The sequence below is a fragment of the Triturus cristatus genome, chromosome 6, assembly GCF_964204655.1.
Source record: "Triturus cristatus chromosome 6, aTriCri1.1, whole genome shotgun sequence".
NCBI classification, from domain to species: Eukaryota; Metazoa; Chordata; class Amphibia; order Caudata; family Salamandridae; genus Triturus; species Triturus cristatus.
Window position 1 is genome coordinate 761,866,954 of NC_140589.1, and position 20,056 is coordinate 761,887,009.

Consider the following 20,056-nt stretch of genomic DNA (forward strand, 5'->3'; position numbering starts at 1 on the left):
AGGTCTAGAACTTCTCCGCCTGGATCACAGACTGTGCTGACAGTCACCCCCAGCAAACCCACCAAGCCAAAAAGGTCCTCCTACCAAGCCAGTGGGCACACAACGGAAGTAAGCACCATAAAGAGCACATGTAAATGACTTCAAAGGAAATGGCGCACCAGCATGGAGCCCACGGACAGAACATTCAAATCTGCCCTCCGTCAATACCACCTACTCCTGAAAATGACAAAAGGAATTGCCCTGGCCGACCACATTCAAGCCAGCTCCAATCACAGCAAGGAACTCAATATCGTCAGAGTTCACCAGCACCTCAGTCACCAAAAACATCATCACCCCCTCACAGGAACCCTGTGACTTCCTGGCAGGTTTCTTCAATGACCAGATCCCCACCATCTACAGAATTTCGAACCCCAACCCACCAACTTCTCTGCCATTTCGCCCCCACAAATGAGGAACACTACCACCTGGGACCAGCTCACCACCAAAGACACCACAGCTGTCATGAACCACCCATCATTAGCCACCCAAGAACACTATATGCGGTGTCCCTCAAGATTTGTCTCTCAGCCCTACCCTGTTCAACACCTACACAAGCCCTGTTCACCAGGCGACTGGACTACCGGAACACACATTACATAGCAATCACCTCATAGCTCTTCAAGAGACTGCAAACAATACAAAATTCAATGGCAAGACTCATCCTAGACCTCCCTAAACAAACTCAGATGATCCCCCCCCCCCCCCTTCTCAAGAAGATTTCAAGATGCTGATCCACACCTTCAAAGCCCTCCACAACCAGGGGCCAGCCTACATCAACCGCCAACTGAATTTCCATCTTCCCTCCAGACACCTGCACTCTGCCTCGCCCACTCCCCACATCTGCCACAGCAACAGTGGAGGACACTTCTTCTCTTACCTTGCTGCGAAGTCCTGGAGCAACCTCCTGCTTCACCTACGGACTTGCCCCTGCAGCAGTCCGATCCGAGCTTGGATACCCTCACGGGTGCTTAGCTGCCCTGTACAAATGCAGAGTGATTGAAAGCATGAAATCCACTAAAATATAAATATTTTTCAAATCCTGTAAGACAATGCATATTATGAAGTGCAACATTTGTTACAAATTTCTCAAATTCCATTGAGAAGAATCAGTCTCCATAACTGATTTTCCTAAATATCTTTGCCAATTATAGCAATTGGCCTGGGGTGGCCAGAAAGGCACAACCTTGAACGGGCACAAGAGACACCAGGCAGACAACATGGTTACCGGTTTGTTATTGTAACATGGGAGCAAAGTAGTGTTTTTATTGTGCAACAGTTTTACATTCGATCCTATTATACTCTATAACAGGGTTCTGCTCCTTTTGACAGACCCAGGCTAAGTTTTACTGTAGAATAAGGTTTTACAAGCATTTTGCTGCCATACTACACTAGCTTGACGAAGGACACAATGATGCAATACCTCCTATCGCTCAGGTGACAATGTTCCATTAAATATATTGGAAACCTACACTGATGAGTTGAGTTAATTTTTAAATTGCAATGAACGCCCTAAATTTTCTTGGCCTTGAAGAGACTAACAACATCAGAAAGGCTATGAAGTTAATCAATAAAACATTAATTTGCAAAGCCTTCCTAAACCTAGAATGGCCTCACTTTGCACAGGCCAAGATGGAGAACATTCCAAACAGTTGAAGCCATAAGAGAAGCAGCAGCTCCCTCTACCCCTCCACTGAGTCTTTCTAAATCAGTAGGCTGATAGGAGGGACGAGCCACAATGACAAGATTGTTTAGACTTGGAAGTAAACCTACATTCAGCATGGGGATTGTTTCCTGATAGATTGTTTCATAATAAGGTCTATGTGAAAACAGCATGTCTTATAATGAATTCTATGCATCTGTATGGATATCCTCTTTTTAGAAGCACAAAGAAAGATTTTGTGTGGGGTACTTATCAATTTCTCCTGAGTTCCCCCACCTCAGAATGATGCCTAGAAGCAAAACCAGTGTTTACCACACCAGATTCTGCATGATTTGAATTTGTCTTGGCATTTTATCCTAATGTATTTCCTCAGCCTTTTTCAGGGGAATTTTGTAAAGAGAAAATTGCAGAATGTGGTAACTGATGCACAACTCAGATTTCCATCCTTTGTGTGAACATTCACCTGTGGCTGGGTAAGATTTTAAAATAAAACTTTGAATCAGGATTTAAGTAACTATATATGCTCATGAAAGGCATGGATAGGTTATGTCAATAGTAAACGGCCTAGCTCTTTCTTGCCATTGTTAGAGACTGTCAGTGCTGTAGAGTGTGTGTACGTTGTATTGTGCTAATCTTTATGCAATACTCCTTACTCCTACTGACGTGCCAAAGTATGTTTGCGAAAGGGTAATACACTAATCTGTGTAGTACCACAGATCCAACCATGCATGTTTGTGGCCTATATGGGGAGTTTTTTGATGTCAAGCACAGGACCAGAGTTCTACTCCTAATGTATTTTTGCTATTCCTCTCTGTGACTTTGAAGAGAAAATGAGTGAGTTGCGGGGTCAGCAGATCACAATGTATGTGATCACATTTAAATAAAGTAACATTTTTTTTTAATGCAGCAGTATTTTTAGTTTTGTTTTAGTTTGACAGTTGACGGTGAACCGCTGCCTAATCCCAAACAAACGTTTTTTTACATTCACATTTGCTAATGTGTTACCATCTCAACAACTGAGTCAGTAGCTTTTCAATGTTTTGTTACGATTGCGGCTGCAAAACATTGGTACATATTCTAGCATATCACTATTTAGAAGCGGCGCCCTTACAAAAAGTGATTCTTTTGAAACCCATTTTGCAATTTGATAACCTGCTACCAATCGCAAAATGGGTTTAGTGCATTAAAGGTATTTTGTGGCCACCAACTGCTGATTTGCAAATCGCAGGGTTTGACTGCAACACGGCTTTGTTTTTCAGGCCCAAAATCTTTGCACATTTTACTGTAGCTTATGTTATATTGTGTGTAATACAATTTTTTAAAATATTACCTTGCATGTTTACATTGCTTTTAGTCAAAGGCTGGGACCTTGAAGCACTATAGATGAATATACATTATTCCCTTGTCCACCTAGTTGAATTGAGATGTGTGACTGATTGCACACAGACGTCTGCAGTCATCCTACTAACCAACTGAGCTTTCATAACATAAAAGAATGCATTTTGCACCAGTTTCTCTAACTTGCATTTATTTTTTTCACTTCAGGTGTGTTTTATTTATGTGAAGGTGAAATGCCAACAAAATCGTTGTAAAATATTATTTTCTTTTTTAGGCGCATTTCTGGCCTGACCCCTTTGCATTCAGGATCAATACTTGTGTTATGCACTTCAGCCCCGGGAAGACTTGGGAAATATTTGTTCAAGGCTTTTGTTGAGTTCCCATCTCCAATACAGCCCAGGACACATCAGCTGAAGGAATGCGCCTGTCCTAGAAGCTGCACCAGCCCAGGCTGACACACTACGGGCCGAGAGTGGAGGGGTGTGGGGTGGCTCTAAAGCCCTTGTAGCTCAATGAGTGATGCGCTCTGGTTTAATTTTACAAATCCTCTTGTCGGTCTCGCTGCCTACATGTTGATTGGAGGGAAACGCATCCCTTCCAAAACTTTGCCCTTCTCTTACACTGGTTAGGTCTGTACTCTAGATGGCGCCATGCGCTGCCTTGAACTGAGTCATGGTGTATTTACGTCACTGCCACTGGATTCAAGCTATCCTGGCTGATGAGGGGTGAAACCCCGAAACCGGTGCTAGGATGCTTGTTTCCAGTCCAGGGAGGACCTGGCTTTGCAGTTCGGGCTGGACTGTTCCCATGAGGCACAGGGTCAAGACTGATTTGAATATGGCCAGGTCTAATCTGGGGTGGCATGGTGAGCAAAAGAATGATGGATTTAACCCAGATTTCTTGATTGAGGGTGAATGTTTTGATTTGTTCTGCATTCCATCCATCAATTGTGTGTCTTTTGTATCTACATCATGGGCTTTCATCACACCCATCGCTTTCCATTCGTTCCTTCAGGTGCCTTCCTAAACTCCTTGGTTTTCATTGGTGAAACGTTGCTATTAGTCCTGCATTTGGGTGTTTTGCATGGCTGCTGCCCCCGTTATGTACCTCTACTCTTTTGTATATTTATGGTTTGATTGGTGCACTTTTTTTTCCCTTTGAATTGGTCCCGCGTCATTTGTTCACCAGATTCTGTATGCATTCACAAAGGGAGTTCAACCATTGCGTAAGTATCGATTGGCAATTGAAAATTGGTTTTGGTTCAGTATTTTGTTTGGATTCCTTATTATTTGACTGCCGGCTACACATGCACTCTTTTTAAACCTCTCAACTCAGCTGTCTTAAGACTGCTGGGTTGAGCAAGTGTAGGCATCTACTTCCCTCTGTAGTGCTGACTAAGGCTGCTCCTACCAATCAGTGCGCTGCTCACATGCTGGTTAACAGTACATGAGCAGGTCATGATTGGTCGAGGGAGTTTGCTAGGGCCTGCACTGCAGTCCTTGCGGAAGAGGTTGGAGTGAGAGGAGGATGCCATCATCGCATTCGGTAAGTGTTTTACTTTTTTTACATTTTGTTTGCCCGCCTCCCCTCCCCATTCTAAGTAGATGCCAGCCGCCACTGTTCACATCTGTCAGGGATGCATATAATGGTCAAGGCCGAGTCTAGCTTTCATGGTCAGAGGTGATCTGGTGTTGACCAGCTGGTGTAATGGCTGATATATATATATATTTTTTTAACGAGCATATGTCACAAAACATAAAATCAAACGAAACGTGCCGCCAGTCACCTAAATATTGTCGACAAAATTGCAATAAAAACTAGAGTATGGAAAAAATAATCCTAAATTTTAATGGAAGATTACAGGGTACTTTGTATCAGGGAGATGTACTTGTTACAGGTCTAGAAACCTTTTTTTAATGTAATGCATATCAAAGGAAAAAAGACTTATTGGCATGATGGAAAGGTACTTTTGGCCTTGGATTGCTGTAACTGGAAGCTCTAATTCAAACACATGATGACAAAAAAAATAAAAATGGGCAATGACTAGGAGGAAAAAAAGCATTGGAAACGTATTAAAATGGCACACTGGTGAAGTGGACTTCTTTTATAGGCAGATGTCTGTGGTTTGGCAAAATGCCATAATCTGTGCGAGAGAGCCAGTGGCTGAATTGGGCTGCCCCTTGACTGTATGTTGTAGTGGGCAACAGTAAACTGTGAATGACAGTTGAACAGACTACTGGATGAAGACCTATAGCTCCTCTGTGTATGTATACAAGTAGGCAACTTACGCAAAGGCCAGACCTATTTTTTTTTTAGGTCTCGCTGAGCTAGCCTATTTGCTGCTTTGCGAGAAATTTTGTGTGGGTTTTTCAAAAGCTGCCACAGGCTTTTGGGGGCCTAGTGCTTGCATTCACGTGAGCGTGCACGCGTGCAGCCGCTATCTGTCTTTGATTGCAATCACTTTCACTTTCCCGGGCCGTGCGGCCGTGTCACTTTCACGGCCGCGTGGCCAATGCTTGTTTACCTCCATTCCCGTGCCAGTTATAACCTAATTCCGTCCTTTCTCTCTTATCCTTTCCCTGTTTGTATGACCCCCCTTTCTCCTATTTCACCACCAGTTTAGCTCATCGTTTCTTCTCTTCATTTCTGTCCTCTACTTCACCTCTTATTGCACTCCCACTTCCGTAGAGACTGGCCACTTTCTCCCGCCCATTAGTGATTTGTCCCTTACTGCCTCCACATCTTCACTCATATGCCTCCCTTCTATATCCCTTGCTTTCCCATCTTTTTGTAATCTAACTTATGCTTAAATTACGTACCATACTACACGGCAGAGGAAAATTATTTTCCTTCTTTTACATTTCCTCCCAGACCTTTGACTGATGCAACCACTTGCAGTGGTAATGGACCTTTCCAAAACACTGTTTAAATGTCTGCTGTGAGTAGCGCTTGTTAGAGGCGCTGAGTGGAGCCTCAGAAATGGGCATACACCTGAACTGTTGAACCTCTTTCTCCAGTGTCTCCACTGCACTATTTGCGGCAGTTATTGTCCTTTGTGTAGTTGGCCTCTCTTGAGATGCCTGTTGATGGCTGTGCGTAGTTGAACGGCCATGCATAAAAGGTACCTCTGGAGCACTTTAGTGCTGCCCTGTAGTGTTTTTAATTGGCTCGGGAAGAGTTGCATAGTTTTTCTTCCCATAAAGACTTCTTTGCAGCCAATCAGAGGAAGTCGTTAACTGCCTAATAAATACTTATAAGGCAGGTCTTTCCAGGACTGCCTCCAAATCCTCATTTTTAGTACCGACGTGTTAATACATAGGTCGGTCTGCAAGATATTTTAGTGGTTTCAAATTGTGACCATAGTTTGAGAATGTGTGGCTCATTGTTCCATATATTGCATTCTTGACAAGTCATGAGACTTGTGATATCTTCAAGTGCTCTTGCAAGAAAGTGCATGTTCCTTCCTTTTGATTAGTTTTCTATCTTCCTGCAGCTCCATAAGTAGCCACATTCTTGTGGTTTTTCATCTCCCTGCTTCTCCAGGGCAGCTTGGTGCTTTATTCACTAGAAAAGTTTGCATGCCCCAGTTTCTTTTCTTACTACAGTTTAGTGGGCCATCTGTACATTGTAAATGTATTTATATAGCGCTTACGACCACTGACGAGACATTGAAGCGCTTTTTGCAGCGAGTAGCATGCTAGCCACTCCGGAACCCAAGATTAGAAATTATTAGGTTAGTAAAAAAAATGTATTGCTTTTTCTTGCGTGTAAGCTGTGTTAGAATTGTGCTCTCGATTTATTGTGTGTTTAGCAGAGTTTGGGGTAGGGATAGAATGATAGGAGTGGATTGAAAAATGAGAAGCAGTAAGTTGTTTTGTAAGTAATGGTCGTGTGTGCTTGTTAGTTGAGTGGCAAGATTTAACAAGCATTGGCATAGCCAATAGGTCTCGCTTTTGGGACCTTATAAGTGTTTAGCCATGCAACAGTTAATGTTGTTGCAGTAAGGCTATTGTGCTGCATAACTAAATACTTGTAAGGTCCCAAAGGCGAGACCTATTGGCTGTGACAATGCTTTTTTTTTTAGTGGAAGAAAAAGCAGTTTCTCTCTAGCTCCTATGTTGCTGCACTTGTTCAATGCAGGCAACTAATAAAACATAGCTCTAAATAACAGAATTGGGGAGTGTAGAGGTGAGGTGACACCCTACAGGGGCATCGGAGATGGATATGTCCTCCACATAGAATTAGTTACAAAACAAAGAAATCCACCTCTGGGGGAGGGGGTGGGAGAACAGGCTGGGGTCAGACTGTATGGATAGTGGAAGGTGTGTGTCCTGCAATGGTTGGACACACACTGTTTGTTTAAATACCCCTCACACACCAAAAATGGCCCATGGTGTCATGCTTCATCATAGGGGTCTTCCCGCCCCGCTGCGGGGCATGCTACGACCTGCGACTACGCGGGAGCACTAGTTCTGTAGTACTATGTGTAATGTAAGGGGGAGGGTCTTGTGTATGGATAGGTGGGTGAATTAAAAAGACCTGGCCTCGTAGGACATAGAATTTTTAATGGGTCACGAGAGGCTGGTGCTATTAAAAGTGTGGTGCGGAGATGTCCTGCGTAATGAGCGGATACTCCTAGTGAGTCAACATGTTTCGATGCTGCAAGGCATCTTCGTCAGGACAAGAAAAAGATCCCTCCTGTATTAACTATGTGAGCTCTAATTGAGAAGCTATTAATGTATGTGTAAATGCAAACACTCAAGCATTTATATACAATACCTAGCGGTATGCCTTAATCAGTGTCTGAAAGAAAGAAAAAAAAAAGGAAAAAATGATAACAATGTCCCAGGCAGCTTAAATCGAGGTACCTGCAAAAAGTGATCCGTTCGCCACATAGTGACAGTGGTGTTTAGCCATTAGCCTTTAGCGTAAAAGTGGTGCAGTGACCTGTTAGGGAAAAATTAGACCGTACAAGACATACACACAGAAAACGGAAAACACACTCTATCGTGATATTCTCAATTGGTGACCAAATCTATGAAAAATGTAAAATAGGTATAAGTTTTATACATACTTGTATATATGAGAAAGCAATGCCTCCCCCTTACATTACACATAGTACTACAGAACTAGTGCTCCCGCGTAGTCGCAGGTCGTAGCACGCCCCGTCCCGGGGCGGGAAGACCCCTATGATGAAGCATGACACCATGGGCCATTTTTGGTGTGTGAGGGGTATTTAAACAAACAGTGTGCGTCCAACCATTGCAGGACACACACCTTCCACTATCCATACTGTCTGACCCCAGTCTGTTCTCCCACCTCCTCCCCCAGAGGTGGATTTCTTTGTTTTGTAACTAATTCAACATAGTCACGCATCCTTACATTCATAACTTTTAAGTGATCACAGCGATTCCATCACAAGTTTATATGCAACAAACCTCCAGTTATAAACTTTGGCAATTGTTCCCTTCTTGCTCCAACTCCTATTTGAGATACATGGATATCTAGAGGGTTCAGGTTATGATGTCCTGTTTCGCAGGATCTAATTTAATTCCTTACATCCTGGGATATGTATTTATCACCTTAAATTCAAAGGATATTCACTGAAACCCATTGTTGCACTCTGGAAACCTTGTCACTGGATGCATCTCTACAGGGTGTGGCATATTGCTGTGCTACCAGGAGTGCTTTCATCTGTTGCTCTGGCCTCTGCTGCATGGCTTCTCGACTCCCTCAGCACTACTTGTCTGCCTCAGTCTTTGCACCCCTGTCTAAGCATCCAGGTTCACCTCCATCCCAAGAGCCAATGGTATGACACGAAGTGCCAATTTGTGCCACCATGGGGTTACCAACTTTCCCTCAGGTTGTGTTGTCTTTTTGTTCTTGGTCCATGAGGTCAGGGGTGTCTCAGAGCCTCCCTTCAGTGGAAGCTCTGGTGCTGTCCTGTCTCCATCTTAGCCATGACCACTTGCTTTGTAACGTCTAGATTTGGTATTCATATGTGGAGTTTCTTTATAAGAGACACCAATTGTATACCAGAGATAAGCCACAAGCAGCTGCAACAATTGCCAGCATTATCTGTGCGCTTGTGCAACTTATTGTTTTTATTTATTTTGTTTTTATTTTATTATATGCAGATTAACTTTGAAGGCAACTGAAGTACATTTGAGTTTGGCCTCAAATGGATAATTAAATATAAGTGCAGGCCTCTTCGTGCTTGAACACAGCCACATGACCACCGAGACTCCAAAGCCACCACACAGCCCGGGCCCACTTCACCTGAGAAAATAGGTTTGATGCTCTGGACACACTGTATGATACACGGGGCAGTGTCCTGTGAGTTTTTATTGAATTAGAAGGAGAGTATTTAAGAGGTGTGTGGAGCGAAAACTCTAATCCGTTGACCTAATTCCGATTTAAACATGTCAGTAAATCTGTTTCTGGACAGCTTAGAATGGTGCAGACTGTAGTTGACAAATATACTACTGAGCTCGGGAACAGTTTGAGAGCCTGAAGACCAGTTAACTGTGGAGTTGCCCCATTGTAACCAACAAAGACTGCCAGAGAGGCCAGCCAACCCCCCAAGCGTACTTTAGGGACCGGTGTGGTGGGCGCTTGAGCTTAGCCATGACGGCTTTTGGCCAATAACCAGGCTCCAACTGCCAGGTAAATTTCTGACATTGATTAAGGAATGTTCTCTCCAAATAACAGTTCACCAACCACAAACTATCTTCCAAGTACCAGATTTTAGTTCAGTTTCGAAAAGATGAGTTTTAACAAGATGTGATATTTCTTTTGCCCCTCTACACCTCTCTCCCATCCAATTATTTTTTTCATAGTAAACATAATTTTTTGACAATTGCAAGAACTGATATTTGTTCTTCAATACTGGTTGCTTGTAGACACTTAGTCAACAGCAATCTGTGCGCCTATCTCAAATGAGATCTAGTCGTTCTCTCCTACATTCACACATACATTTTATATAAACTGCAAGATCAGTGTTGCAGAAGCAGTTTGCAGGACTCTCGAGATACCTATATCTGCATTTAAGTAGGTAAATTGAAGGTCCTATCTGAAGCTAAATCTAATTTCTTAAACTTGAAAGGGCCTTTTTACATGAGTTTTAAAGGTTGTCTCAAGTATACATTTTTCAATTTTCGTATTTTTTACAGGACTATTTTGCTTTGCCGTTCACTGCCTGTGAGAACTACTCTCCACAAGAAGCCTTCAGACTCCTGTATATGTGGCACAAACTGTATAGAACGTTACCATATAACAGACAGATGCAAGACCTGTTCTTTTCTGGAGCACCACCCTCTAAATACTGGATGCAGTGGTTGGTCTTGGAAGAGATGGTGCCTTTACCTTCCATCCAACTTCCGGCTCAAGAAATACAAGATATCTGGGGAATAAGTGAAGAATTCCTAGATGAGAAGCATAAAGGTTGGTAGTAAAGCTGTATTTATTGTGCCTACTTACACTTGAGTCTTGCTGGTCTTAGAACATCAATCTCTTTGGTACACCCAGTATGATTTGAATGAGACAACGTTTTTGTAGTTTTCTTTTTGGTGTTGGAGAATTTAGAATCTTTGGTAGCTCCCTTATTGAAGAGTTTCTACTTACTGTCTCAGTTGTCATGTTTCATTGTATAATTACTTAAAATCTTTTACAAAAGGAATATCCGTGATGCAGCATGACAAATCGGGCACTATGTGCCAACCCTATCTGAATGCAGCACTAGGGAGGCAAGCCCTACAGAACATATTGAGGGCTAGGCTTTTAATCCTTCCAAAATGGGATTATAGGGGTCATTGAAAAATATCTCGTCGGGTAAAAAGGAGTTAAGCTTGTGCCAAAGCATACAGAATGAGCTGCGCACATTGTCTGCTGCTAAAATATTGCCAAATCACTCCCTGGGGGGGGCAATTTGCCTAATGACGTGTTGTACGATGAATTTAATCTTGCACTACACGGTTTAACACATGCATCTTGCACTTTATGGTTTTACGCATGCTTGGTAACACTGTACACCATGTGGTGCAAAAGGGCACGGCCCAATCCAGCAACTACTGCTCTACGCAAACACCGCCCATCCCTGTAGGATTATCAACACCTTATGTGCTCAGGTTGGCCCCCTTTGGGCTCAGAATGTCTTGCTTTACAATGTAATATCTGGAATCACTTACTCTATCATTTAAACGGTGTATCACTGGCTCTGCTCTTGCAATATCTCATAAATGATGCCCTCTTGCACATAGCATGTCCTTGCATATATATATAAACCGCTAATGCGGCCAGGCTGATTTTGCTCCGGTTTGTGTCCGGATTTTTATACTATCCTATTTCAATTTACAAAACGTCTTTTGCACAGGTTTTCAATTACCTGGTTTTAAAAATCGTAATTTTAAAACTTTTATTTTTTTATTTTGTCTTGCTGTATCACCGATGTTCCTTTTGTAAATGATTTTCAGTAAATCTACAATACAACATGAGTTTTTAGTTACCTTGTCCTATCCTTTGTTTTTGACCTAAATTTTTGTATTGTCTGATAAGGCCGGTTTCCACCATCCAAATCTTAACGAGGAACCCTAGGTCAAGGAGTCATTTATTACCTGCTGAGAAGTGTAAAGGGGCGTAACAACTCATCTTAGACAATCTAACATTTCCGATGATAATGACTCAAAAGATTACAGACTCCAAATTCCAAGTTAGTAGGTTTGTTACAAAGCCAGGAACAACTGAATATACAAGCACCTCAGGACGAGGCTGTAAAAGTACATAGGAACTAATACAAAGCCATATCTACGAGTGAGCTTAATCCGATGAATCATGAAAAGAATTAAAAGTTCCTTAAACGGAACACAGACAATAACTGCCCCAACATCGAAGTCAGACCTCATCTGCGGCTGAAAAGTGAAAAACAGTCTATCCCTACTCTATCTCTAAAGTGACATCCCTACTTAGCATTTCCCAGGCAAGATCAATTAAAGGCGTCAGCTCGTGAAGACTTCCTAAGAAGTACGCTCACGTTGTATGGGTCAAGTAGGCAAAGCTACAGAGCTTGTTCTAAGAAGCTCCTTCTGTCTAGATCGTTCTCCTAACCACTTCTCCTAACCACTTCTCCTAACTCCGTCCCCGGGACACTGTCCCTAATACAAAATGCACAGATGTAAAACACGCCCACAGATCACCTAATCTGACCAGGCACCTTTCATAGGTAAATTTCCACCATCTTCCGCACTCCACCCAAGTTAAACTCGACCTTGATTCCCAGGCCTCCTCGATGAGAAAGAACACCGGCTCCCAATTATCGACATTCTGTTTACAAAGTATCACTTCTCCTCCATGCCCAAGTCCTAACACAAAAGGCATTAGTTGTAACTAACAAAGACAGCTTCTTTCACCTGCAACGGAAACGTGAGAACAGAACAACCTTGCATGCACATGGAATTTGCTGACTACCTCCAAATGCGAGAGCTTACCAGAGAAATCACATTTTCTGGCCTACACAAATCTGCCAACATAAGAATAAATGATCAGGCCTTCAATTACACAAAGGAGAAAATCTAATTTGGGCCTTTAAGCATCAAACTATACACACAAGTTAACACTGGTTTCCTTTGCAAGCATCTACAATTATTACACGTTAAACACAATTCGTCATCTTCACGTGCAGACTCCCAACATGATGCACGTTTAAACAAATGCATTACATTACACATATAGGCTTTTCGTTACGCAATTGCAATATGCTAAAGGTTACTCTTTCCAAACACCAGTGCCATTTCGTTTCTCTTGCATGGCACAACATTTCTATCAATTGATCTCCATTATTACAACACGTTTTCTAATGATCAAATGTTAATAAAACACAGGAATATATGCGGGTGTGGACTAACCATCCTTGTGATGCACCCCTACAATTTTAGAGCACTATCGCGCTCCATCAGGTCTATTGATTTAAAATGTGAGATTATAAAAAGTGAACTGAACTACATTTGGATCCGACTCTTGGAATTTTCATTGGATTTAGTTTCTTGCATTGAATGCAGAGTTGCCCCAAACTTTTGCGTTTTGTATTACGTTTAGCGTTTGCATAATTTTGATTTGGCCCGTCAAGCTTATTGTACCCTCAATCTTTGATCTGATTGATCTGTAGAGCACTCGTATCCAACAGGGTGTTTCTGCGCTAGACGTACAGTAACAGGAGTAGAGCCGTGCAAAGAAAATAACAGTCTTTTGCTGCTTCCTTAAGTGCAGTAGGTTCCTGTGAAGATTAAGATCAGGATGTTTTGGATTCCAGGCGCCCGATATGGAACTGAGGCATCAGAAGATTTTAGGGACATGGAGAGCTCTGATCACAAAAAATAGATCAGCATATTGTAGAAAGGCGGGACTAGATCCAAAGATGTTAATGACACATTGTTTTTAAAACAATTCACTTATGTGGGCCGACTATTGTCCGAGCAAAGAGGAAACTGGTAAAGGATCGTCCGGGCTAAGATGAGCGGCAACATTCTAAAAACTAGAAACAGATTAATCTGTTATTTCTGCAAGCTCAAACGAATTGCTTTGCCTGAACACTAGCTTCCAACAAAGAACTCTTCCAGCCACACCCTATGTGGTGTAGCGTGCTACCCATGTAGGCAAGCGCTTCAGCTCCCCACACAGGGGTAGTAATCCCTATATCAATTTTGTATTGCAATATAACTACTCCTTGAAGTTTTTCAAAGTTACCAATCTAAAGAAAGATGGAAACCACCACCTGATTCCCATGTGACAAGTTTAATCAACAGGTAGTGAAGGGAAACTCAAATCATGAGGCCATCAATATGTATTTGACAGCATCAGGATCCACAGATGCAATGACTTGAGCTTTGGATTGAATTTATATGGGTTTTCCTTCTTCCGAGAGGCTTTGGAAATCCTTCAATAATGAAACTGGCCAACAACTGTTCATGAGCACAAAAATCTGAGGGTCAAGAGCTTCTGATTAGAAGGAAACCAAACAAGAATGATCCTGGGCAGGGACTGGGGCTACATTAATATTAAACTGTGCTGGACTCTCTGAAGAATCTTGCAACACTCCAAGCACCAGAGTATGAACAGAGGAATATAAAGGAAGCAGCATCTCAAGTGCCTGGCAGCAATCCTGCAGAAATTATTGAAGCTAGGCTAAATCATCAGGGGCCTAGAGTCAAACCCTCCATTCTAAAGACTATGGATAAAACATCCAAAAGGATGATGGGTGTGACCCAACATTAAACAATATTTGGAATATGTTGCCTTAATTTGTAAAATGGAAAACATTGTGATTAATTTGTAGAACAGAACATAAACAAAGGATCAAGAAAAATTTAAAAACGAAATATTTGTAGAACAGAGCTTTCTCTGTACATTCTTTGCTGTGTGACATGTGAGTGGAGCGTATTTTCGTTCCACATATTCCAAATATCACTAAAGTGCTATTGGGGTAAAGCACGCACTGGTCTGCACATGACCACTTTGCCAATAGAGCATCAACTAAAATAATTGACTAATTACAAAACGGAGTGCATCCATCACTTTCAGCAACATTAAACAATGCCATAATACAGTGAGCCCGGGACCCACGTATGAGCATACCCTAAGTGCACCAGGTATGCCCAGCCATGGGTCCCAGGCTCACTGTGCCACTGGATTCAAGCTATCCTGGCGTAGGGGTGAAACCACAAAATCACCCTTGGATGCTTGCTTCTGGTCCAGGGAGAACCTGGTTTGGCGGCTCGGGCTGGACTGTTCCCATGAGGCACATGGTCGAGACTGATTTGCATATGCCCTGGTCTAAACTGGGGTGGCATGGTGAGCAAATGAATGAATGATTGATTTAACCTAATCTCTTGACTTGGGGTGTTTTGATTTGTTCTGAATTATGTCCATCAATTGTCTTTTACTTCTAGAAAGTGAACATTTCTCTGCTCTTACTGTTGTGTGCCTTGCAGCCTGTCCTCCATACATGTCTGGGGTGGGTGACAACTACACTTTGTGCATTCCTCTAGACAGTCACTAATACAGGAAGGGTGGGTACAACAGATAAGTCCTCTGCATTTATCTACATTTGAATAGCTCTTCCTGGGCACAAAGAGAGGGGATTCCTGAATAGGCAGTTTTCTGTCCCCCTCCCCCCCCCACACACAATATGCTGATTGCCCCCCTACTGATGGTCTGGAGCCGAGCCTGGGAAGAAAGCAGGACCTGTGCACCACAAGGGCCTGCTTTGAAGCCACCCCCGCCCCTCTACTTCAAAGGCACAACTGGGTAGAAGTACTGGGCCTCTGACCCTACTAAGACCGTAATCTACTGAACCTGTGAATAACACTGCTAGGAGTAAAGTATTTTTACCAACACTCACAGTAAAACAGTGATAACACCACAAAAGGACACCACGCCAGTTTGGAAAAATAAAATATCGTTATCTAAACTAAACCAGATCAAAACGACGAAAATCCAACATATACAGTTAAAAATATGACTTTGAAAATATTTCAAGAACTTATACCATAGAAAACTATGGATGCGTGACTTTTCACCAAAGTACCTGTAGATGCGTCAAAGTTAACAAGCCAAACAGCCGCAGTGTCGGAAAACAAAGATGCGATACTCCTGAGACCTTGAGGAGGCGATACGACAGTCCCGCAGCATGCAGAGGAAGGGTTGCGTCTAATCCGATCAGTACGGGGAGTGATGTGTTGATTCTTCATGACGGTTCCGGTCTGCAGGTGATGCATTGGAAGAACTTGCCACACAAGTACGATGCGTGGAAATCCAGGATGCGTCGACAATCGATGCAGTGGCGTCGAGCGGCGCTTCGTCTGTCCGCTTCAACCGTGATCCCTCGATGCGTCAATTTCTGTACTTGTTTGAGTTATTTTTCTTTCTTCCAGCTCCCAAACAGCAGCAACAACCTCCAGAGGCCCAAAGCTGGCACAGACATCTCTTGGCAGGTCAGAACTCACAGCAGCAGAGTTCAGGGGAGTTGGGAGTGAAGACTTTGTGTCCCTGAGACTTCAGAACAGGAGGCCAGCTCACTTCAGGCCCTTGGAGATCTCCTTCAAGCAGGGGACACAGCAAAGTCCTTCTCCTTTCCTTGGCAGAAACAGCAACTGCAGGCCAACCTCGGACACCCAGCAAGGGCAGTACTTCTCAGTCTCTCCAGCTCTTCTCCTTGGCAAAGGTTCCTCTTGAATTCCAGGAATGATCTACAGTCTGGGGTTTTGGGTCTGATACTTGTACCCTAAAATGTCTTTGTTCTCTTTGTGCAAGGGGCTCTGAGTCCAGTTCAAACCAGTTCTGGGGGGCACTCTGCAAGTGCACAACAACATCCATTGTCTGTGTGAGCCTTGGCTCCAGGCACACCACAGGGGGGCAGAGACAGTATTGTGGAAGGCAGGCACAGCCCTATTCAGGTACAGGTGCTACTCCTCCCACCACTCCAAATGCAGATCAGGCCTATTCAGCCTAGTGCTGACTCATCCAGACTCCTGGGGCCACTGTACCTACCCACCCCCTGTCACTCAAAAGCCAGACAGTCAATCCACAAAAAGGCAGAGGCACACAGGATGGTTGAACAAGAAAATAGCCACTTTCTAAAAGTGCTATTTTCAAACACACTATTTAAAAAACATCTTTACTAAAAGAGGTTATTAAATCCTGAGTTCAGAGATACCAAACTCAAATTTTCTATAAAACATTCCCCATTCTGTCCTATGGGGCAAGATAGCCTTTCAATAGTGAAACAAAATTGGCAGTATTTCACTATCAGGACAAACCCCTTTATGATGCAGTGCCTGCATCATAAAGGGGTTTGTCGCTGAAGCCTTCATCACCTTCATGGATCAGAACCAACGCAAAGTCTTCGCTGTCGACGTAGCTCCACTAACTGTACTTTAAGTGGGACCTCCGTGAGTCCTATAGTAAGCCCGCCCTCCAACATGGTCACTCTGAACTTTGGATTTACCCAGGTCCAGCACGACCTTAAGTAACCCCTAAGCACTATTTGACGCTAAGAACTTGTTTTTGATTTAATCTTTAAAAATTCATAACTCTAGTTCTACTTCTTGGATTTTTGTCGTTTTGGTCTAATTTTACTCCTAAACATATCAGTTTCTAAACCTAGGTGGAATATTTTTGTGGTGTATTCATTGTGTTAGTGTGTGTTGCACAAATACTTTACACATTGCCTCTTTAGATCAGCCTGATTACCCTGTGCCAAGCTACCAGAGGGGGAGCACAGGTTATCTTTAGTGTGTATCTAACTTACCCTGACTAGTGAGGTGGTTCCTGCTTAGGTTTTAACTTTCAGAACATGTAAAGTCATCAAAATGTATTTTGTTTTACTATTTACACCCTGCCTATAGGGCTGGTTAGGCCTACCTTAAGAGTGACTTACAAATATTTAAAAATAAGATTTGGGCCTTGCCATGGGTGAAAATGGCAAAGTCGAGTTAGCAGTCTAAGTCTAAACACTCGAACTACCAGACTTCAATCGCAGCCTGGGTGTCATGGTCTGCTTTGTCACACTCGTGTTGGGCACAATAAGTGCTTCAGTCTACAGAGGATAAACTTGAAGGCCCTGGGTTCAACTGGTACCATATACCAGGGACGCATATGTAAGTGAACTTATGCCGATTGACGGGAGAGGATGTGGCCAAACGATTAGAGCTCAACCCCCATGTGGCTCCCCTAATCAGTGGAACTATTCTTTAGTTGTGTACCGATTTCTTGCCCCAATTGTGCTGACAGAGCCTGGGATATTTTTCCCCTCAAGACAAAACTCAGAAACCGATCATGATCTTGGGAGGCTTTCTGCATTGTCTCTGGGTTTGGAGGCATGGCTATATTTTAGATGCTGACTATGAACGACTTCCTCCTCCAAGTATGCCACCTACTTGGCGCAGTTCCAGAATAGATGGTAGTGAGAGCCACCCCCCCCCCCCCCCACACACGCACCCAGACTCTGTGCTGATGCACCATATTGTGTGTAATACCACATTTTGGACAAGAATTGCCTGCCTTTAGATGATCTTTCCGTGGTGTATACTCGGACCTTTTTTCCTGTCATGTTATTCTCTTACCAGTTCGCCTTTGCAATCAATCAGGAACCTTTGAAGCGCTCTACTCACCTGTGAGGGTCTCAAGGTGCGGGGGTGGGGGGTAAAGGGCGGGGGGGGGGGGGGTTCGAGCAGCTCCGTGGTAATCTGAAGAGCCAGGTCTTTGAACTGTTTTTGTTTGGCCAAAATGTGCTGCATTCTTACGTAAATTGCCTTTTCTTGCTGCGCAATTTAGTCAGCCTCGGCTCTTCATTTGATTGCCCCGGCTACACACAATTCTAGTGGCCCTGACTACAAGCTATCAAGTATACTACAATATAGATGACACCAAATTTCTTAAAGCAACATATGTCAAAGCCATGTGTTAAACCAGATGTGTGTACACTGAAAATGGCTCAAAATGAAAATGTGCTGATTTCACTTAAAATGTCGTTCAATGTAGCAGATACAAGTTCATAATACCTTTCTTTGTTTGTAGTAATGGACGAAGCGTCTACAGAGTGCGCGTTTAAGTACGAATGGAAGGAGATGTACATTCTGACAATTAAATATTATAGCAGCTTCTCTAATCTCCAAAGACACGTCCTGAATAAAATGACCACTGAAAGTAAGTTTCATTGCAGTTCTTGTAAATATTGGTGAATCCCCTGTGTTCGTAGGATGTTTTAAGTGGAGTGCTGATTTACAAGTGGGATAAGCTTGTTGGCTGTGGGATAAGCTTGTTGGCTGTGGCTTCAGTGGACTGAAGGGCCACCTGGGTCAGGGGCAGGTGATGACTATTGGGATGGGAGATGCTATGTATTGATATGCTATAGCTTGAAACTGTCTGTTTCCTGTCCTTGGTCATCTTCCAGACTGTTTTAGTCTTACCTATAGAACCTGGGGTGCATTTGTTGATTTTGGTTGATGGGTAGTGGAATAAGAGTTTCCCTGTAATGCTTTCATGAGCCAAGCAAACATGGGTTGAAATGTGCTGTGGCCTCCTGGACCAAAAATGGAATTCCCCTGTCAAGAGTGGTGCTTGATATACACACTTCTGCTTCATGGTGTGTGTTCGTTTGAGAAATTGTGTTACTGCTTACTTTACTGCTTTATAATCAAACTTGAAGAGTAAACTACATTTTCAATAAAATGAGGTCTCGCAAGTGCTCTTCCTCAGAGGCTGGCTTGGAGAAGACTTGATGTTTGCAGTGCTTGTTCTGCAAGTAAATCTGGTTCAATTCATATAGTCTAAGCCCAACCTTCTTTTAAAGGAACCAAGTTACTTTGCCTTTGTCTACATGAAATATGTAATTTAAGTAACCTAGGAACTTCAACAAAAAAAAGCATGACTTGGCGTTTTAATATAAATGGTGGCCAACTGCCTCCTTCAAGCTTATTATTTTCCCATTTGCTACACAGTTGAAAGGGCCGGATTCTTGTCTAACCAGTTATCTGCAAGAACCCTCTCAGGTCGCCAGGATCTTTTTACTTGCCAAATAGCGTAGAGGGAGTCAACACAATTATCAGAATATAACTACCGCAAGTTGACATCATTAAAGGATGGGAGGACTCAGGATCTAAAATTTCCGAGATTTTATTATGAGCAAAAACATCGGAACATAAAGGCATCTCAATACAAGGCACAAAAGATAAGTGGGCACTAATACAAAAGCTAGCCTATGAACAATTCGCATTCGACTATAAAAATAAAAAGAATTACAGATTCTAAAAGCATCAAATAAAGAATCGTTATGCTGATATCAATTTTTGGAATCATTAGTCAAAACATTTCTGTCCCTACTCTATTCTAAAGTGGCATCCCTACTTAGCATTCCCTCCCAAGCAAGAGAATCATTAAAAAGGTGTCAGGAGTGAAACTTCCTAAGACGTCTTCACTTCGTGAGAGCTCGATCTTGGATGCTCCTTCTAGCTTCCCGCCTAAACCTCA

The 20,056-nt window shown here is 42.9% G+C and overlaps 1 protein-coding gene across 1 annotated transcript in view; it reads left to right on the top strand.

Annotated features, from left to right (window-relative positions):
• Window positions 1–20,056, top strand: part of LOC146817828 (uncharacterized) — a 146,500-nt gene that overhangs the window by 29,284 nt on the left and 97,160 nt on the right. The window contains exons 2-3 of the mRNA XM_085609247.1: window positions 10,210–10,480; window positions 18,605–18,733. Of these exons, the coding sequence (XP_085465373.1) occupies window positions 10,210–10,480; window positions 18,605–18,733 (400 nt within the window). The remainder of the gene's footprint in view (window positions 1–10,209; window positions 10,481–18,604; window positions 18,734–20,056) is intronic.